The sequence below is a fragment of the Mustela nivalis genome (genome assembly GCF_964662115.1).
Source record: "Mustela nivalis genome assembly, chromosome: 20".
NCBI classification, from domain to species: domain Eukaryota; kingdom Metazoa; phylum Chordata; class Mammalia; order Carnivora; family Mustelidae; genus Mustela; species Mustela nivalis.
In genome coordinates, this window is record NC_139039.1 from 4,281,142 (window position 1) to 4,303,706 (window position 22,565).

Below are 22,565 nucleotides of genomic sequence, written 5' to 3' on the forward strand. Positions count from 1 at the left end.
ACCTTGCCTTGTAAGAAATGTTAAGAGAAATTCTTTAGGGGCACTTGGGTGGCTCAGATGGTTGAGCGTCTGCCTTCGGCTCAGGTCATAATCCCAGGGTCCTGGGATCGAGTCCCACATCAGGCTCTCTGGCAGAGGACCTGCTTCTCCCTCTCCCTCTCCTGCTCCCCCTGCTTGTGCTCTCTCACACTCTCTGTCAAATAGATAAATAAAATCTTTAAAAAAAAAAAAAGAAAGAAAGAAAGAAACTCTTTAGAGAGAAGAAAAATAATATAGCTCAGAAACTCAGATCTACATCAAGAAAGGAAGAACATCAAACCTGGCGATTCGCAGACCTGTATCCCTGGGACTCATAATACATTATATGTTAATTTAAAAAAAAATTTTTAATATTAAAAAAAAAGAAAGGAAGAACATCATGGAAGGATTAAGTAAAGGTAAAAAAAAAGTTATTTTTCTTATTCTTAAGTGATCTAAATGATAACAGTTTGTTCAAAATAATACTAACAGTGTATCAGTTATTCAGTTGTATATGCTAGTATATACTATATGTACATATACAGTTACCTAAATATAGTTTAATATATAAACATATCTCAACAAATTAAAAAGAGTATAATAATACAATGTCTGCTGTCAGACCACAGTTGAACTATACAAACACACACACACATATCCCCATACATACACACAGCTATATATATATGTATATGTATGTGTGTATATATATAATTGACCTTTGAACAACATGGGTTTGGACTGTGCATCTACTTATGTGCAGGTCTTTTCAATAACTACAGTACTATAAATACATTTCTTTTCTTTATGATTTTCTTAACATTTTCTTTTCTCTAGCTTACTTTATTATAAAAATATAATATATAATACATATAATATGCAAAATATGTGTCCATAGGCTTCCAGTCTTCCAGTTAGCACTACTAGTAGTAAAGTTTTTGTGGAGTCAGAAATTATAGAGGCTCCTGGGTGGCTCAGTTCATTAAGTGTCTGCCTTTGGCTCAGGTCAGGGTCCCAAGGTCCTGGGATCGAGCCCCACATGAGGCTCCCTGCTCAACAGGGAGCCTGCTTCTCCTCTCTCTCTCTGCTGCTCCCCCTGCTTGTGTTCTTTTGCTCTCTCTGTCAAATAAATAAATAAAATCTTTAAAAAAGAGAGAGAAATTATACACAGAGTTTTTACTGTGTGGGGCTCAGCATCCCAAACCCCACAGTGTAGAAGTCAACTAAGTATATATTTTATATTTGATGTTTATATTTATATTATATATTTTATATGTGTGTGTACATATGTATATGTGTATTGATACATGTATGTATTATATATATGTATGTGTGTATATATGTATATAATACATGTATGCCTGTATTAAATGAAATGAATGACAGCAGTGATATAGGGGATGGGAGGGAGAAATGAGGATTTTTTTTTATTTTAAGGACCCATGCTGTCTGTGGATGGTATAGTCTTTTTTGAAAGCAGACATGGAGTAGCTATATAAGTATGTATTGCAAAGTCTAGGGCAACCACTAAAAACAGTTTTTAAAAAGTATAAATATGCTAAGAGAAGAAAGAAAATGACATCATATAAAATGCTCAATTAAAAGGCAAAAAAAGTGGAAGACAAAAACAAGAAAGAACAAGGCCAACAAATAGAAAAGAGTAACAAATATGGTAGATCTTAATCTTCCTAAATCAGTAATAACTGAATGTCAGTGGTCTAAATACACCTGTTAAATGACAAAGACTGCTGGACTGGATCAAAAACCAAGACCCAAATGTATGTTGCCATAAGAAATCCACTTTAAGTAGAAAGACACATTTCGGTTAAAAGGAGGAAAATATACCATGCTAATACTAATAAAGGAAAACAGGAGTTTCTGTATTAATTTTAGATAGAACAGACACAGATTCAGCAAACAGAAGATCAGTAAGGATATAGTTGAATCCCCTAAACCCATCAAATCTGCTGGATATAACTGACATCTGCGAACTAGTTCCAACGGTAGCAGAACTCACATCCTTTTCAAGCCCATATGGAACATTCAGTGAGATATGCTGTATTTTGGACCATAACACACACCTAAACACATTTGAAAAAATAAAGCTAATATAGTGTCTGCTCTCAGAGCACAATGTAATTAAATTAGAAATCCACAACAGAAGGATAATTAGAAGATTCCAGAATACCAGGAGATTAAACAACACACTTCTTTTTTTTTTAAGCTTTTATTTATTTATTCAACAGATAGAGATCACAAGTAGGCAGAGAGGCAGGCAGAGAAAGAGAGAGAGAGAGGAGGAAGCAGGCTCCCTGCTGAGCAAAGAGCCCGATGTGGGGCTTGATCCCAGGACCCTGAGATCATGACCCGAGTTGAAGGCAGAAGCTTTAACCCACTGAGCCACCAGGCGCCACTAAACAACACACTTCTAAATAACACATGGATCAAAGGAGAAATTTTTAAGTATTTTAAACTAAATTAAAATGAAAACACATCAAAATTAGTGGGATGCAAAAAAAGCAGTGCTAAGAAATTTATAACACTGAATGTATATATTAGAAAAGAATAAATATATAAAATAGGTAATCTACATTTCCACCCAAGGAAACCAGAAAAAGAGGAGAAAATTAAATCCAAAGTAAGCAGAGGAAATAATAAGAATTAGGAAAGAATCAGTGAAATTGAAATCAGGAAATCAAAAGAGAAAATCCTTGAAACCAAAGGCTAATTCTATGAATAAATTAATGAAGTTGATAAGCTTCTAGCCAGGCTAACTAAGAAAAAGAGGATACAAATTACTAATATTGGAAATGAAAGAGTGGACTTCACTTTAGGTCCTATAGACATTAAAAAGACAATACTCTGAACCGCTGTGCTCATAAATTTGATGACCTGATGAAAAAGACTGAATTCCTTGAATGACACAATTTGCCAGAACTCATGAAAGAAGAAATAGACTATCTGAATCGGTCTGTATCTATTTAAGAAATCAAACCATAATTAATAACCTTTCAAAACAGAAAGCACCGTGCCCAGATGGGTTCCTTGGTGAATTCTGCCAAAGATTTAAGGAAGAAACTATGCCAACTCTCTAGTCTCCTTCAGAGGATAGAAGTAGAGGAAATACTTCTCAACTTATTCTGTAAGGCCAGTATTACCTTATTACCAAAACCAGAGGAGGACATTGACATAAAAGAAAACTGCAGACCAGTATGTATTACAAACATGGATGTAAAAATCCTCAACAAAATATTAGCAAATTGAATCCAGTGATGTATAAAAAGAATTAAAAACCATGACCAAAGGATGTTTATCCCAGGTATGCCAGGCTGGTTCAACATCCAAAAATCAGTTAATGTAATCTTTCACATCAATAGGCTAAAAAAGGAAAAATTACATGATTGTATCAATAGTTGCAGAAAAATCTTAAACAAAATTCACCTCTTTTTCATGATAAAAACTTTAAGTAAACTAGGAATAAAGGGGAACTTCTTCGGTTCCTGAAATGAGTAAGCAGTTATAGCAGGGTTGCTGGATATGATGTTAATATACAAGTCAATTGCTTTCCTACATACCAATAATGAACCGGTGGCATTTGAAATTAAAAACAGAATATTGTTTACATAATGAAACAGTTATAAATCTAACAAAATTTATACAAGATTTACATGCAGAAAACTATAAAACTGATTAATAAAATCAAAGAATTAAATGGAGGGATTTTCCATGTTCAAGGGTAGGAAGACTCAATATTGTCAAGATGTCAGTTCTTCCCCCCTTAATTTATAAACTCATTACAATCCCAGTCAAAATCCCAGCAGATTATCTTATGGATATCGACAAACAGATTGTAAAATTTGTCAGGAAAGGCAAAAGACCCTGAGTAGTCAGCACTGTATTGAAGGAGTAGGACAAAACTGAAGGACTGACAGTACCCATCATCAAGACTTACTGTAATAAAGCTACAGTAATCAAGATGGTGTGGTACTTGGGAAAGAATAGATAAGTCAGTGAACCAGAATAGAGCTCAGAAGTAGACCCCCTTGGGGGTGCCTAGGTGGCTCAGTCGATTTAAGTGTCTGCCTTGGGCTCAGGTCATAACCCCCCGGTCCTGGGATCAAGCCCTGCATCGGGCTCCGTGCTCAGCGGGGAGCCTGCTTCTCCCTCTGCCTCTGCCCCCCACTCATGGGTGCGCACGCTCTCTCTCTCTCTCAAATTAATAAACAAAATCTTTAAGAAAAAAAAGAAATAGTGCCCCATAAATACAATCAGCTGATTTTTGACAGAGGAGCAAAGGAGATGCAACGGAGCAAAGAGAGTCTTCTCAGCAAACAGTGCTGGAGCAGCTAGACGTCCATGCGCAAAAATGAATCTGGATGCAGACCTTACACCAGTCAGAAAAAGGAACTCAAGATGGATCGCAAACCTAAATGTAAAGTGGGAAACTATTAAAACTCCCAGTAGGATGACACAGGACAAAACCTAGATGACCGTGGTTATAGAAATGACCCTTTAGGATACAACACCAACAGCACAGTCCATAAAGGAAATACTAGGTAAACTGGGCTTTATTAAAATTAGAAACTTTTGCATGGCGGAGGACAGTGTCGAGAAAATGAGTAGAGAAGCCAGAAATGGGGGCACCTGTGTGGCTCAGTTGGTTAGCTGTCTCCCTTCAGCTCAAGTCATGATCTCCGCACCATGGGATTGAGCCCCATGTTGGGCTTCCTGCTCAGTGGGGGAGTCTGTTTCTCCCTCTGCCCCTGCTCCTCCCCACCCATCTATTCTCTCTCTCTCAAATAAATAAAAAAAAATAAAGATGCCAGAAAAAGAAAAAAATACTTGCAAAAGACAAATCTGCTAAAAGAGTAATATACAAAGAACTCTTAAAACTCAGCAATAAGAAAACAAACAATCCAATTTAAAAAGGGGTCCAAACACCTTACCAGACACTTCACCAAAGAATGGGGCGCCTGGGTGGCTAAGTGTCCTACTCTTGGTCTTTGCTCAGGTCTTGATCTCAGGGTCATGAGCTCAAGCCTTGTACTGGTCTTCACTCTGGACATGGAGCCTGCTTTAAAAACTAAACAAAACCAAACCTGTGGCATCCCCCATAACAGTCCACATGTGCCTGCCAAGGGTCTGAGTGACAGTAACGGTTGAGGAGAAAGAGGGTGAGGCCTGACTCCTGCCTTCTGCTGGTGACGTAACGTTGGCATCCATTTCCTCGTCAGTAAGATGGGAGCAGCCATACCTAGCGGCAGGCTGGGTGTGAGAACTGAGGGTTAGAGACAGTGTTTGTGGTCTGTCGTGTGGGAGCTGACATGGCTGCCCAAACTGGTAGCTTGTATTAATAGCAAGGCTAGTCATGAAAATAGAAATAGAGAAAAAATAGAAAAGAAAAAAAGAACTGGGTTTTTGTGTCCACTTGTTGTGATAATTCAGTACTTCTTTAAAAAATTAATAAGTCACATACCCATTAAGGGAGAGGCTCCTGTTAAAAAAGAAAAATCACGGTGACAAGTGTTAGCGAGGGTGTAGAGAAATGGGAGCCCAGGTGCGCTGTTGGCGGGCATGTGAACAGGTGCAGCTGCTCTGGAAAACGGTCCGGAGGTTCCTCAAACTATGAAAAATAGCACCACCGTGTGACCCAGCAGTCCTCTTCCTTCTGAGTTTGTGCCCGGAAGAGTTGCACGCAGGGTCCCGCAGGGACATCTGTACACCTGTGTCCACCGAAGCGTGTTTTGCCGCAGCCAGGAGGTGGCAGCGCTAGGCGGACGGATGAAGGTGTGGGCTGTCGTCGGGGAGCAGGGTGTACAGCCTGGAAGAGGAGGAACTTCCGACTCGTGCTCCCACGTGGATGAACCCTGAGGACGAGATGCAGAGGGAAATAAGCCCATCACATGAAGACAAATACTGAGTCCTCCTCCTTCTGTGAAGTGCCTAGCGTAGTCCAATCCGTGGAAACAGAGAGTAGGCTGGTGGTGAGCCGCGCCTGGTGGAGGGGGTGGGATGGGGCAAAGGGACTTCCTGTACCTGTACCGTGGGTGTAAAGTTTCAGATTTGCAAGGTGAGAAAGTCCTAGAGCTCTGGTTCACGGCTGTGGAGCTGCTGAACACTAGAGCCATACGCTTAGAAATGGCGAAACTAGTAAAGTTGATGGGGTTTTCACCACAATAAAACAAATGAGTCATTTCGATTGTGTGGGCGATGCGCAAATACAGGCCGGTGGGCTTTCCTCAAGCCCGGATGCACGGGACCGTGGGCTCATGCAGACCATGTCTGTGTCACTGTCTCTTTTCCCCCTTCCCAGTAACGCCATCGGTCCCCTGGTAGCCTTGTGGCTGATTTACGAGCAAGGCGCAGTCCTGCAAGAAGCAGCGACCCCCGTCTGGCTGCTGTTTTATGGAGGAGTTGGAATCTGCACCGGCCTCTGGGTCTGGGGGAGAAGAGTGATCCAGACCATGGGGAAGGACCTCACTCCCATCACACCGTCGAGGTAGGCCAAAGCGCCGGCCCAAGGGGCAGGGCTGTCCTCCCGGGCCTGCCGCAGAACCGGCTTGCAGTGTCTGAAGCCCTCCCACGCTGCTCCTCTGCCCCCATGCCCTCTGCACAGCCTCGGGGGTCCGCTGGGGCCCAGTGGGCTCCACGCCCATCGTTGCTGTCCCTCGTGCGGCATACCTGGCCCATCTGCAGTGGCTTCGAGTGAGGGAGAGAAGCTGAGAGGCTGGGAGTGTAGGAGGAAGAGAAGCTGAACCAGAGCGGGAGGGAAGAGGAAAAGAAACCTGGGTCCAGGCCCCCTGGTGGTCTTACCCCTGGGGAGGCCCAGAGGGAAGCAGGGCCCACGGGCATGCAAACCGCTGTAGGCCCAGGGTCTGCATTTCCCAAAAATTCTCCGCCACACTCTCCGCTGGCACCCTCGGAGGTTAGCTTGCGCGTGCTTCCTGCAGCTGGGCAGGAGGGAGCCGTGACCCGCCATTTGCCTTCGGGCGCTCCTTCGGCTGTGTGTTCTGCACGTGCATTCCGGGTTGAGGACAAACCGACAGGAGAACTTGGAGGACACAACTGGACATGGAACCACCTATTGTAAAAAGTCTTCCCCCACCCCCACCCTTGAAACTCACTGTAATGATTCTTTTATAAGATTGGTTTGAAGAAAAACAAGCAGTCTGAGGGAAAAAATTCACTTTTTTGCAAGAAGTACACATTTTAAAAATGGGAGTAGTTTTTTTTCTCCGCCACTTTAGAAATGATTAATTTAGCATTTTTTACACAGCAGGAATTTCTGACCCACTTAAGACAGTGTGTGCTTTTTGAAAACATATCGGAAAAAGGCTATTTAGGGCTGTCAACAGTATCACACACAGTCTTAGTGTGAATTGTTGTCATTATGCAGCAGTTTCTTTTCTGTTAATGTCATCTGCCCGGTCAGCAGCCCAACAATCGACCCAAAGAATGTTCTGGTGAGACTCTGGCACCCCTGGGGTGTCTGTGAGGCTGATACAAAGAGCGCCTGTGATGTGTATCTTGCCCTCCCCCCTGCAGCGGCTTCACCATCGAGCTGGCCTCCGCGTTCACCGTGGTGATCGCCTCCAACATCGGGCTTCCGGTCAGCACCACACACTGCAAGGTGGGTCCCTCCATCGGGCTGCCGGGGCCCTTCCCCGGTCGCCGAGTGAATGGGAAAGAAGCTGGCAGCTCTTGGCATGTGCTTATTTTTGACGACAGTCATCTTGAGGTTTGCGGGGTCTGCTAAGGTGTTGTTGGATGCGGGCCTTGGCTTATCCCACGCTGTCCCTCTCGACCCTCCAGGCGGGGCAGCGTGATGCCTTCTGTCGCACACACTTGGCTTTCTCAGCGTGTGCATGGCAAGAGCTCTCCCTCTTTCCATTTGTCCTGTTTCTCTCTTTGTTTTTTTCCCACAGTGTGTTTTGCATTGATGTCCTGTGTACGCTAACCATATTCATAGGCCCACACGGGGGCATGGCACTCAGTTCCAGCCAGCGCAGGGGACTGGGTGTTGACAGTGAGCGTAGCCATTGAGACATCATCTCAATGGAAGTGTAAGACTCGATTGTTTGTTTCAGTGCTTTTTCCTTTTATGACTGGTCAAAGTGCCTCAGCTGCCAAGGAGGGGTAATGCTGAATTCCATGACTGCCAAATGCTCTAGAACTCAGGACTATGCAGGAGGGACTTGCTTACAAAGGGGGAGTTAGAGCTGCAAGGACCCTTAAAGGTCAAGGAAGAGGAAACGATCTCCTTGAGTCCCCCAGGGAGGAGGCAGGACTAGAACCCAGGTCTGCCCCGTATGTGGAGAGATGTTAAAGCGTACCCAGTGGGCCTCCTATACACAAAAATATTCGCTGACTTCAACGAAGCAAAAGACACTTCCAGATTTTTCATATGTTCATTTGTTCGTGTCATTCAAGAAAAACATTTGTACCTGCTGTGTGTGAGGTGCCGTTTGTTGTGGGCAGCAGGGGTACCACAGTGACTGAGACAGAGACCACCATCCGTGTTCACACACGGTTTAAAAACAGCAACCGATGTGTCAATTATAAACAAATACCACTACATGTGAATGACTTTGCTTCAAATATTAAAACGTCAAGTGGCATTTATAGGAATATTTTAAGTGGGCCAGCTGACAAATCGGACCCTTCTGGCATGGAGAATCAGCCTCATGGGAAAGAGGCTTTTTGTTTCCTTGTTTGTTTGTTTTCTCCCTTTTTTTGCCACAGTATATAGAAAACTCTCAGTTTCCACAAATTTTTATTGTAAAAATCACCGCCACTTACTGAGTGCTTGGGGAATGCCAAGAGCTGTGTTCAGGGCTTCATACATACTCAGTAAATACATCACTGAACCCCAACAGCAACCCTCTGAAATTGGTAGTTATTCCTGATTTAAAGATGAGAGAACTGAGGCCTCCAGAGTAAGGTCACTCTCCCAAGGTCATACATTGAGCAAGTGCTAGAGCCAGGATTGAGACACCGACCTCATGCTCTATGCCTCCTGCTCATCAGAGCGATCCTGGTGATGGTCAACCAGCCACAGCTAAGACGGTGCCCTGTGAATGTGATTCTATTTAATCCTCCCAGGCCCCTGCTGAGGTGAATGCTAAGGGGACCTCGGCTTTAGCAATGAGGAAACTGAAGACAGAAGGGTTAAGCAACTCACCCACGCTCACTCAACCAGGGAGGGGCCCAGCTGAGGTCCCACAGCGGCAGGGCAGGCCCCGTTCCCTCCCTCGCCCTGCCCTGCCCTGCCCTGCCCCCCCCCCTCCCTCCCACTCCCTGCCCCGCTCACAGGCCAAGTACAAAGCAGGGAGGCAGGAACGGTGTGCTGTGCCCCTGCCAGTCTATCACCGTTCCTGTTCTGAGTCCAGTGATGTAAAAGTTACAAAAGGAGCACAGGTTCATTGGAGTATTTCAAATGACACAAAACTCCATGGACTGAAAAGTGATCCTCTTCCCCCTACTTCACATCAGCTTCGGTTCACGAGCGTGTGGGAGCAGAAAGGAAATGCCTCTTACTAAATATATTTTCCTCCCGAGGAGATAAGCTTTGAACTTTTCTGCAGGCATGGAGAGTCTTTGGGGCTGCTTTTAAATATATGTTACTGTCTTCTTTTTTTTTTTTTAAGATTTTATTTATTTATTTGACAGAGATCACAAGTAGGCAGAGAGGCAGGCAGAGAGAGGAGGAAGCAGGCTTCCTGCTGAGCAGAGAGCCCGATGCGGGGCTCCATCCCAGGATTCTGGGATCATGACCTGAGCCGAAGGCAGAGGCTTTTTAACCCACTGGGCCACCCAGGCGCCCAAATGTTACTGTCTTCTTAATGACTAACCCTGCACATAACCAGCCTAGTGAAGGCCGCCTCTTTCCTACCAGTTGAAAGATCTCTTGAAAAACAGAGTTGTTCCTGGCTGTTACCTAACGCTCTCAGCAGTCTAACCTATACAAATGTATGAAGTGTTGTAACTGACAATGCTTCTTTTGCCCATAACACTAAACTTTATAATACTACTTACAGAAATAGATGAAAAGTATTAAGTGCCCATAAAAACCTACATTCGTGTCATTTCCCCAATATTTATATTTCTACTATAATGAGGAGGTGCTCCTAAGGGATTTATATCCAATTTGTATAGGACCTTAATGGATAAATGTGTATGTTATCGTTTTCCTAAAATAGCCATACAAATCATGTGATAGGTTTTGCTTCCTTAGAGCTGATGGTAAGTTGAGTTAGGATAGCTCGCTGGAGGCTTCATATAAGTCTCCTTAACACGAGACCACAGTCGATGTCACCTATCAAATAGATGGGAGCCAGACCTCAACTTGGAATCTGGTCAGTCTGGCTAGTGTCACTATGGTGGACTGACGGACAAAGCGCAGAGCTAGTTGCTGCAGTAGCTTAATTCAGGGTCCTGGCTCTCCAGTCCTCCCCATGGAGCGCAAAGCCTGGGTGGTGAGGCACTGGGAAGAGCTTGTGGCTGCCCCCCCCCCCACGCAGAGTGCCAGCCCTCCCGCAGCGCCAGCTCTGTGCGCCCCAGCCCCCCACGCAGCAGGTGCACGCGGAAATAGAGGTACAGCGTGGTGTTAGGAGCAAGGCCCCGTGTGGGTGACACCATGATTCTGGAAACATTCAAAGGTGCTGACATCCACATAAAGTCATAACTGAATGCCGTTGTGTTTTCAGGAATAACCACCCCACCTGTTCAATTTTTCCAGCTCTGCTTCCTGTCCGATCTGCTTGTTAGGCTTCTTGCTTAGAGCCACCTTCCACACAGGGGGGCAAAGTTAGGAACTTGGCAGGAAGGGATGGAAACTGTTGCTGAAAATAAGCTTTTGAATGTATCTGGGTACATTTTATTCATTCATGCGTTTTTCTAAATGTACATAGCTAATGGCATACTTTAAATTTTGTTGTACCCCATTTAAAACACTTATAAATCTCCATTAAGTGATCCAAATGTTAGCTGAATATATGATTTAGAAAAGGATAATTAGAAAAATCATATTGTCCTGAATAGTATACCCTATTAGTGTAATCTATATTTCAGAAGGCATAGGTAAGACAAGTTTTGTTTTCTATAAATCTTTCGGTGTTATACATTTTTATATTTTACATCCAAGTTCAGTTCATTAAACATTTTCCTGGGACACTACCTCTGGTTAAAGTTCAAAGCCTTAATTAAAAATAAATAGAGAGGACTCTTGAAAATAAAATTATCCACAGATGTAGGTTTCAGGAACTTGAATTGTTCCCCCTTCTGTGAGCCTTGGTCACTTTGGTCTCCAGCCATGGCTACAGCACACAACGGCCACTCTTGAACACATCCCTGAGCTATTTAACCGTGATTCAGAGTGGTGTTATCCCCAAACATCTTAATTCCACATGGGGGTGGTTTGGGATGACTTTTTTGTGAATTACCCACACTGTTCATCTATAGTGATGACATAAATGATTACTCAACCAGCCTTTGGATCTGGAAGCACTTTTAGGAAGCACTACTGATTTTAAAAGTTAGTATTATAATTTCTAATTTAATGTTCTAATTCTTGGTCTTTGGTTCCCCTGCTCTTCAATAATTCTCTTGCTCCCTATGATGGCCTTAATCTGGAAACACATTTAGCTTACTAAGAGGGAGGTTACAACACAGCAATGAATAATACAAACAAAAGACAGAATCAGTAGTGAAAAGATAGCACTCTGAGGCCCTTGTGATCCAAAAAACATAACAACTAAAAAGATAAGGCACAAGCCACTAGAACTCAAAAATTAATATGTCTAAGTGTGTGACAGATGAAGAAGACAAAAAGTATTTAGGAATATAAAAGATTTGGGGTGTTTTGGTGGCCCTGTCGGTTAAGCATCTACCTTCACCTCAGGTCATGATCCCAGGATCCTGGAATCAAGTGGCACATCGGATTCCCTGCTCAGCAGGGAGCCTGCTTCTCCCTCGCCTGCCACTTGCCCTGCTTGTGCTCTCTCTTTCTGTTAAATAAATAAATAAATGTTTAAAAAATATATATATATACATATATATCTATATGTATATATATGTATGTGTGTATATGTGTGTGTGTGTATAAAACACTTGAGGGACACCTGGGTGGCTCAGTCAGTTGAGCACCTGCCTCGATTTTGGCTTAGGTCATGATCTTGGGGTCGTGGGATCAAGACCCCCACGTGCTGCAGAGTGGATCAAGCCCCACTCTGTGCTCAGCAGGGAGTCTGCTTGAGATTTGCTCTCTTTCCCTCTCCCCTGCCCCTCACTCGCACGCACACACTCTCTTCTCTAAAATAAATTTTTTGGGACGCCTGTGTGGCTCAGTCGGTTGAGCATCTGCGTTCAGCTCAGGTCATGAACTCAGGGTCCTGGGATCAAGCCCCATATTGGGCTCCCTGCTCAGGGGGAGCCTGCTTCTTCCTCTCCCTCTGCCTGCAGCTCCCCTTGCTTGTGATCTCTCTTTCTCTGTCAAATGAATAAATAATATCTTTTAAAATAAATAAATTTTAAAAATGAATAGAAAAGATTTGAATAATAGATTTAGAGCGGTATAATAAATATATATCCAAGTTTTACCCTGCTGATGATATATGACTTTTTGTCAAGTATCATCAAGCATTTATCAAATTAACCATAAATTCAGAAGGCCATGATAAAAAGCACTTTAGAATTTATAAAGTAAGAACAGAAGTTGTGCTAAACACATTAATCACAATGAAATTAAAGTATAAATTGATTGTGTTTTGAAAAAGGGAAGTATCCCCTTGGGTGGTTTTAAATGCTCTTTTTAAGTAACAGTTCAGTCAGTTTAGAAATTATAATGATAGCTTTCTTTTAAAAAAAGAAAGTGTGTGTGTATGTGTGTGTGGATATACATGGGAAAACCTTTGATGGCCAGCTATACTCAGTTGAAAAATCCTATCGTTAGATGGTTTAATTGAGCAAAGAGAAAATAAAAGAGCTGGACATTCAAATTAGGATTTTATGAAAAGTGCAGAACAATAAAAATTCTGAGCCAACTAAGAAAGGTATAATAATTTAAATGCAAAATAAATTTAAAAATACTAAATGGGAGAGAGAGAGAAAAGTGGTTATTAATAGAATAATATCAAATCACATAAGGGAAAAAGGAAAAGGAATTAAGTTAGGAGAAAGACATAACAGATAGAGAAGGGCGTTCTTAAGTTATACAAGAAATCACAAAGCTGTATGCTAAGGAATTTGTAAAAATCTGTAAAATGAATTATTTTCTGCAAAAAGTATACATGACAAGTAAATATTGTCAAGGAAATAGGAAAAAGTGGAAAATCTGACCAGAGCCGAGGAAGAAATTTTTTTTAAGATTTTATTTATTTATTTGACAGATCGATCACAAGTAGGCAGAGAGGCAGACAGAGAGAGAGGGAGAAGCAGGCTCCCTGCTGAGCAGAGAGCCCGATGCGGGGCTTGATCCCAGGACCCTGAGATCATGACCTGACGAGGAGGCAGAAGCTTAACCCACTGAGCCACCCAGGTGCCTCCCAGAGGAAGAGATTAAGGACATTCTCCAAAAACAATTCTTTTCATCTGAAAAAACAAAAAGGAGGGGGGCACAGCTGACTGCAGCTCTAGGTAGATTCATTAGATAACTTCTTCCATTTTATTTTTTAAAATTTATTTTTAAAAATTGTATTTATTTGAGAGCAAGCACGAGTTGGGGGTGGGGAGCAGAGGGGGAGAGAGAAGCAGACTTCCCACTGAGCAGAGGGCCCAAGGCAGGGCTGGATCCCAGGACCCCAGGATTGCAGCCGGAGCCAAAGGCAAACACTTAACTGACTGAGCCAGGTGCCCCAAAGATTGATTTATTCACTGGAGAGAGAGCGCGCGTGCGCACACACACGAGACAACAGAGGAGCAGAGGGAGAGAGAGAATCTCAAGCCGACTCCCTGCTCAAAGCAGAGCTCAACTCAGGGCTTGATCTCATGACCCCAAGATCATGACCTGAGTCAAAACCAGGAGTTGGACATTCAACCAACAGAGCCATCCAGGCGCCCCATAGCCTCTTCATTTTAAAAGAATAATTTTCATGCTATGTAAATTTTCTAGTATTAAAAAAAAAAAAAGAACAGGAAACTCTTCTTTTTGTTTTACAAAGTATATACTATTCTGAATAAGCCTAGTACCAAAACCTGATTTAAAATGATATATGAGGGGCACCTGGGTGGCTCAGTGGGTTAACCTGAGCCTTCGGCTCGGGTCATCGTCCCAGGGTCCTGGGATCGAGCCCTGCATCGGGCTCTCTGCTCAGCGGGGAGCCTGCTTCCCCCTCTCTCTCTCTGCCTGTCTCTCTGCCTACTTGTGATCTCTATCTGTCAAATAAAATAAATAAAATCTTAAAAAAAATAAAAATAAAAAAATAAAATGAGGGGCGCCTGGGTGGCTCAGTAGGTTAAGCCGCTGCCTTCGGCTCAGGTCATGATCTCAGGGTCCTGGGATCGAGTCCCGCATCGGGCTCTCTGCTCAGCAGGGAGCCTGCTTCCTCCTCTCTCTCTGCCTGCCTCTGTGCCTACTTGTAATCTCTCTCTGTCAAATAAATAAATAAATCTTTAAAAAAAAATAAAAATAAAAAAAAATAAAATGATATATGAATATTTGTGTAATTAAGGAGCTAATAAATGACATCAGTGATTTTAGAACATTTCAGCAGGATCAAATTGATTTTCCAGATTACTAGAAAACAGGCTCTGAACAGGGCAGGGTTTATCCACCTCCAGACCTACACAGGGCTGGCCCTCATAAGCGCTCAACAGTTAGGTATTGAGTGAACCCCAAGAAGAGTGTTCTGACACCTTCAAAGTAATGCAGTTTATCAATCCATTAAAATACAACATATGATCATCTACTGACATATATGCCAAAAAGACGTTTGATAAAATTCTCTAAAACACTGCTAGAATTCAGCAAAAATGACCGAGCGCACCATAAAAATAAAGAACTCTACAGCTCGTCTGTCAGCAGCAGCCAATACGAAAATGTAATAAAAACAACACCACCTCCAGAATTGCAGCAAAAAGACATTTCAGAATAATCCTAATAAGTGTGAGTGTGAGTGTTGTATATGAAAAAGGCACATAACTTCACACAGACATGAAAGCAGACCTGCAGATGAGACAGTGTTATTGGATGGGAAAACTAAATTTTATAAAGATAAGAGTTCCCTCCAGGGCGCCTGGCTGGCTCAGTAGGTGGAGCATGTGACTTGATCTCCGGGTCGTGAGTTCAAGCCCCACCTTGGGTGTAGAAATTACTTTTTAAAAAATCTTTTAAAAAAAAGGTATTATGTTCCCCACAAATACAAACCCAACCAAATTTTTCTTCTAACTTTACAAAAGACCAAAGTGAATTTGTTGGGTCAGGTTCGCAAGGATATAAAATAATCTAAAAAGAAAAGTAATGACGGACAGTCTTACGAGAGAGTTGAAAGTATACAGAGGTGAGGCAGCAGTGTGGACGGGGACAGCTTTAGCTGGGGAAGATGACAAAGTTCTGAGGTGGATGGTGCTGGTGCTTGCAAAACAATGTGACAATATTTTATGCCACTCAATTGTACACTTAAAAATAGCTAAAATGATCAATGATATGTTATAGGTGTTTTACCACAATAATGAAAAAAATCTGCTATTTCTATAAAAACAGTAGATAGGCCAGAGATAGAGCCTGCTATACTGGAGTGTTATAGTTTGGTGATGTTGGGTAAGAGAGGTTGGATTGCTGGCTGTCAGTTGAGAAAAACAAAATTAGACACACAGCTCTCAAAAAATTAATCTGGGGGCACCTGGGTGGCTCAGTGGGTTAAAGCCTCTGCCTTCAGCTCAGGTCATGATCCCAGGGTCCTCAGATCGAGCCCCGCATCGGGCTCTCTGCTCCGCAGGGAGCCTGCTTCCTCCTCTCTCTCTGCCTGCCTCTCTGCCTACTTGTGATCTCTGTCTGTCAAATAAAAAAATAAAATCTTTAAAAAAAAAAAAATTAATCTGATGGCCTAACTAGCATTTTTAAAACATTTTAAAATTTAGAATAAAATAGAATCTTATTTTAGAAAATTTACAGTAAAATAGAACTGAATAGTTATCAAATATTCAAGGACAAATCATAGGAGAAGTGTACAGCATACTTTATTGTATGCAATTAGAAACTTGAAACAAAGCAAAGCAGTGAATCGAGAAAAATCTTTGCATTAAAGAAGAGTTAAGGGGCGCCTGGGTGACTCAGTGGGTTAAGCCTCTTCCTTCAGTTCAGGTCATGGTCTCAGAGTCCTGGGATCGAGCCCTGCACTGGGCTCTCTGCTCAGCAGGGAGCCTGCTTCCCACTCTCTCTGCCTACTTATGATCTCTGTCTGTCAAATAAATAAATAAATAAATCTAAAAAAAAAAAAAAAAGAAGAGTTACTATCTTTCAATAAAGACCACACATAAATAAATTAGAGCGCCTATTTAGATTCCAGTTGTGCAGAATACATGGAGAGACAATTTTATATATAGTAAGGACTAGAAGGGGGACAATTGGATAAATAAATAAAAGTTTAGCCTTAGGAGTAAAGATATGCAAATTAAAGCAACAGTAGCCCATATATTTGTTGATTGCTTAGCAAAAAAGAACAACTTGTAGGTACCAAAATTCACGGATTATGGATGACCTTGTACATTTACTACTATTAATAAAACTATTTGGCAGTCTGTGTGAAGACCCTGTTCTTCCTCCTTGCAGCATTCCATCTGATACATGGTAGGGAGTTGGTAAAATACCATTTTGCAGCCATTGTTGGTGAATTACCATTTTGTAACCATTGTAGTGAGTCTTTAGCTGAAGGAGAGAGGGAAGTTGATAAGGAGAAGGATATTTTAATAGTCTGAAAGTGTTTCTTCATGGATTGTGGCAAAAGGTTAAGAACTGGTGAATTTGGGTAAAGGGTGTGTGGAGTTCTTGCAACTTTTCTCTAAGTTTCAAATTATTTCAAGATGTTTTTTAAATACTCCCTTTAAATTGCTGAATCACTATTGTACATCTGAAATTAATATAACCCTGTATGTTAACTGTACTGGAATTAAAAACAAAACTAAATAAATGCCCCCTTTAATAATCCATTTCAGGGAATTTTTTTTTAAATCCAAATATAAGCTATATGAATGAATACACTAATCATGGAACTGTTTTTTTTTTTAAGATTTTAATTTATCTGTCAGAGCGAGCGAGAGTGTGCACGTGCACAGGCCGGAGGGAAGGGCAGAGGGAGAAGCAGGGAGCCTGATGCAGGACTCAATCCCAGGACCCTGGGATCATGACCTCAGCCAAAGGCAAACATTTAACTGACTGAGCCACCCAGGCGCCCTGGAACTATTTCTAATAGGGAAAAATTGGAAACAAACTGGAAGTAGTTAAATTAAGGTGCATTAATCTAAAGCGTGTGTGCCATCTCTCACGATCATAAAGCGTGTGAGCACTATGGGGAGATGCCTATAATAGAATGTCAATTTTTTTAAAGAAAGGAAATAAGGTGCCCTATGAGTTACAAATAAAGTACATTGATAAAAACAAGAAAGGAATATATAAATGGGACAGTAGTGGAGGTCTGGGAAATTGCCCATCCCTCCTAGTACATAAACTTGCTATAGTAATATTCTAACTTCATGCTTTAAAAAAAAATTTAAAAAAGATGTATTTGAGAGAGAGAGAGAGAGAGAGCACAAGTGGAGGGAGTGTGGAGGGGAGGGGAGGGGCAGAGGGAGAGGGAGAAGCAGACCCCACTGAGCAGGGAGTCTGAAGCGGGACTCGATTCCAGGACCCTGGGATCATGGCCTGAGCTGAAGGTAGACACTTAACCAACTAAGCTACCTGGGCTCCCCTACCTTTATGCTTTTTCAAATAAGTTTTCTTTTTTTTTTTTTTAAAGATTTTATTTATTTATTTGACAGAGAGAAATTACAAGTACACTGAGAGGCAGGCAGAGAGAGAGAGAGAAGGAAGCAGGCTCCCTGCTGAGCAGAGAGCCCGATGTGGGACTCGATCCCAGGACCCTGAGATCATGACCTGAGCCGAAGGCAGCGGCTTAACCCACTGAGCCACCCAGGCGCCCCTCAAATAAGTTTTCTAAGGAAGGAAGAGGGTGTGGTAAAATGGAAACTTGAACATGTCCTTCCTAAGGGAACCCAGAACAACCAAAAGGGCCCTAAAGAGGACACGCTCCGGAGGGACAGTGCGTAACAGGAGTTAGAGTTTGTGGACTTGACTATCTATGTTTGAGGACCACCAGAAACTAGCTGACCCTTACACAGTAGAAAAATCATGATTATCTGTCATGTTTTACGAACTTCCAGACAGCATTCTCAGGTTCATACAGGGTTCTGGTTCCAGCCAAAGATTTTAAGTACAATAATCACTTTGAAAGCTCTTCGTACATGTTAGTTGCTGTCCTGAAGATGTTGGTTAATCCCGGCTTGGGTTGACGGAATATCAGATTAACTGCCTTTCAGTATACCGCTGGTTTTGGTGTTCCAGTTTGTGTCCATAAACAATCTGATGTGTTGGATTTTATTTTTCCTGGGGTTATTTTTTATAACGGTGCTATTTGAACTGCATTGGCCCCTGATGACTCTGGAGTATTTGAGGGTCAGTGGAAACAAAGCCTATTTTATGGAAAAATCCAGCTCACAAATGGGCATTCTGTCCAGCTCCACGCCCCACCAGAGCAAATGAGGCATGAGATGTTATGGAATTGTACTTTTTCATTTTTAGGATACTTAAAGTTGAGTCTTTTTTCCTTTTTAAACTTTCAACAAACCATAAAAATGAACGGTGAGTGTTTCGAAAAAGCTTTGAATCCATATTAACGTTGTGATTTCCCAATATCTGTACTTGTCGTTTTGTGAGGCACGGTGTCAGTCCCGATCCAATAATGTGTATGTGCCACTTTGTCTGACTTTATTTTACTTTGCCGTTTACTTGTTTACTTCCCTTCACACTAGCGAAGGTACAAAGACGGCCAGGCAGCTTGAGAGAGAGGAGAAAACCAGCTTAAAATCAAGCGGCCTGAGCTCTGTCCTCAGGCTGCGGCAGTTCTCCCGGCCCCGGGGCCCCTCGGGATCTGTTTTAGCGTCTGTAAAATGAACCATGTGGATTGGACATTCTCAGAGGTCTTCTCCAGCTCTGACACTCACGATGCTGCTTTTGCGAGGGAAGGGGTACGTTGTCGCTGTCGCACGGCCCTGTCAAAGCAGGATCGTATGCTGTGGTCCGCCGTAGCCCGCTGCGGAATATTGAAGTCAAGTTAGTTTATGAGGTGCAGAGAGAAGGGGAGACACGCACTTGTCTAACGTTCCACTCAGATGCAACGGGTCATAGGCGAAGTGTGTCAGCACTGTGCGCGCAGCAGAATCGCGCGAAAGTAATTATACCTAAGATCTTAATTATTTTAAAAGCTTTGAACAAATCAAGAGGCAAGAATTGATGGTTTTATAATGCAGTTTACTTCTGAGATTAGCCGCTTTCCATGGCTTGACTGTAGAGTCTGTGCCTCACCCTTAAATTCACGGGCCTCCGTTTTCACCTTGGAATGTCTGTGCTCCCACAGGTGGGCTCGGTGGTGGCCGTGGGCTGGATCCGCTCCCGGAAGGCCGTGGACTGGCGTCTCTTCCGGAACATCTTTGTGGCCTGGTTTGTGACTGTGCCCGTGGCTGGTTTGTTCAGCGCCGCTATCATGGCCCTCCTCATGCACGGGATCCTCCCCTACGTGTGACTTGTGTCGTCTTCCACGCCGCACACAAGGGGTGGTCTGGGGTGGGCACTGGGGGCGGCACGTGGCACGCGGGCTGCCCAGCCCCGCCCCCAGCTTCTCCACGTCCCTTCCCTAGGGTTCCAAACCACACTGTTCACCTACACTGTAGAGTCCCCCTCCAGAGCTAACTTAACTACTGTACAGTCACGTGCATTAAACTGGCATCGTGGTGACACGGCGTGGTGCGGTTACTTCCCTGTCGGCTGCGTAGTGTGTGCGTAGACTAGATAGCATTATCTCCGACATATTCAACATGGGAGTGGAGCTGTGTTGCCTAGGACCCAGTATTCAGCAAATCCTTGTACGTCGTGATTTCCGTGGCAAATTTCAAGAACCTTTTCAAAGGAAAGTGTAGATTGGAAAGTGGTGTTTTCCCTGTTGAACAGACTGTAAGACAAGCGCGAGTCGGGATGGCTGGTGCACATTTGGGCAGGTGTGCGAGCGCGGGTGTGCTCTTGATACTGGGGTGGGGGTTCCCGAGGGCTCTCACTGAGGAATCTGTTCATATACTGTGTATTGATTCTGTAATATATCATAATCGCTTCTGTAAATACTTCAAACTGTAATTTTTTAATGGTGTGCTTCCCTATACTTTTTTGATCAGAGAATTTTGGAAAGTACCAAAGAAGCAGGGGAATAGTTTGCCAGTATTCTATTTTCATATTGCCTGTCTCCCCTTCTCATTAATCCTACCGTTAGCCTGTGCTGGAGGGAGACCGCGGGGCCCTGGCCTGCCCCTGGCAGCGCAGATGCTGAAGCACCAGCCCTCCCCTCCCCCACCTCCGCCCCCCCTACCCCCCACTGCCACCACATGCCAGACACTGGTGAACCCGGCAGTGGCCCTTCGTCGTCATCCGTGTAGAGAGTGTACGTACGTAAGGATGCGTGTTCCAGCACCACATATCAAGTCCAGTTTAAATTTTCACCCCTCTTCTCCCCTCGCAGCCTGAGGAACAGAATTCTTATCTCAAACACTAAGGCGAATGATACAACATTCTAGAAATTCAGGAGCAGGGAGAGTTGAAATATTAGACGATACACTGGATTTGAGGATTTCCTTGAGGCCTTTACTAAGCTGAACATCTTGATGCTCTACTGTAGTCCCGTTGGATTCTTTATTTGGTAGCGGGAGGGAGGAAGTGTGACTAATGTTAGAGCCTGAAACTATGGAAATGCTGCTAAAATTTTTATATTGACAAACATTTTCTTGGTACTTCATTGTGATTTTTCATTAATCAACCACATTAAATTTATAATAAAAAAATGCCCCTCAAAAGTTTGCCTCTGAAGTCTTTTTCTAAGTATCTGTAGGTTTTTCAGTTTCCATAAAAATAAGAGTTACATAATGTGTTTATTTCTATTTTTCAAATAACTTTCTTATTTTACTACTATTATATGTTTGCACACTAATACACACGAGCAGGAGAAAGCAATGAGGGGCACGGCCAGCGGGCCGCAGTCTCCTCCTCCTGTCAGCACACACGCACACATGTTGGCTCTTCAGCAGAGACCTGACAAGAGGGTGTGTCCCCGGATGGAATTTTTGTTAAAAAATGTATCACACTTCTGTGCTCGGCCTCTCCCAATTGACTCTGAACTTAGCCTCTTGGGGGGACAGGGGGGAGGCAGTCGGTTCACGCGTTCAGGGCTAAGAGCCTAGCAGAAAAATGCACTTCGTCTTTCTTCTTGGCTCAAGCAGCAACTCCCCACCCCACCCCCACCCCCACCCCCCTGCCCCAACCCAAGCACCCTCTTGAAGCTTCAGAAGCGAGAGCTCCTCCAGCCTCCGCAGCAGGGCTCACAAGCCCCATTTCCTTCTGGAGCCAGAAAGGTACAGGGATGAGGGACACTGACCAGGTGTGAAAAGTTCTTCATCTCCACAAGGAAATGTGCTTTCTCTGATTTTTTTTTTTTTTAAGATTTTTATTTATTTATTTGACAGCGAGATCACAAGTAGGCAGAGAGGCAGGCAGAGAGAGGGGGAAGCAGGCTCCCTGCTGAGCAGAGAGCCTGATGCGGGACTCGATCCCAGGACCCTGGGATCAAGACCTGAGCCGAAGGCAGAGGCTTTAACCCACTGAGCCCAGGTGCCCACTTTCTCTGATTTTTAAAGTGACATTCGAGGCCTTTCATTTCCCCACTTCTGATAAAACCATAGATTCAAGAAAACGTTCGATTTCCTCCTAAGTTTATAAGAACAATAACAGCAAAACAGTGCCAGCTCTCCAGCGGCGTCCTGAGAGAATGGCCGCAGGAGCAGAGGCCCGGGAACCCAGGGGGGACGAAGGTCACACGTTCACAGAGCCTCGGAATGACTGAGCACGAAGCGGGTCTGGAGCACCCCTCCCTGGCCTGTCAACCTGACAGAGCGGGTGTCATCCCCGTCCCCCGTCCCTTCCCCACGAGGGCAAGGGGGCGGACGAGCTCTGGCAGAGGATGGGTCACCTAGGAGGGGCGCGCGGACGCTGGGAAGGGGCTCCCCTGCCCTGGCCGCCAGAAAGTGTCTCATCTGAGCCTCTCATCAGCAGCCTCTTCCTGTGAAAATGCACACACTCCTCAGACCAGGGGAACTCTGAGGACCCCCACATCTTCACTGGGATCTGGTCACCAGGTCACCGTCTGCGGAAGAGAGCTGCGTGGGGCTGCGGAGCGCCGTGGAGACCCTGCCTCCCCCGTGGCCGGGCCCCCTCAAGGGGCAGAGTCTGCAGGGAGGACAGG

At 43.7% G+C, this 22,565-nt stretch overlaps 1 protein-coding gene across 7 annotated transcripts in view; it reads left to right on the forward strand.

Moving 5' to 3' along the window:
* The window catches only part of SLC20A2 (solute carrier family 20 member 2), a 107,873-nt gene extending 86,750 nt beyond the window's left edge, over window positions 1-21,123 (forward strand). For 5 of the 7 annotated variants that reach the window (XM_082715165.1, XM_082715168.1, XM_082715167.1 and 2 more), the window contains 3 exons: window positions 6,332-6,517; window positions 7,564-7,648; window positions 19,644-21,123. In XM_082715165.1, coding sequence (XP_082571291.1) covers window positions 6,332-6,517; window positions 7,564-7,648; window positions 19,644-19,808 — 436 coding nt within the window. In that variant the 3' untranslated portion in view covers window positions 19,809-21,123. The remainder of the gene's footprint in view (window positions 1-6,331; window positions 6,518-7,563; window positions 7,649-19,643) is intronic. The other 2 variants (XM_082715170.1, XM_082715171.1) reach the window with 1 other exon arrangement.
* The last annotated feature ends 1,442 nt before the right edge of the window (window positions 21,124-22,565 follow it).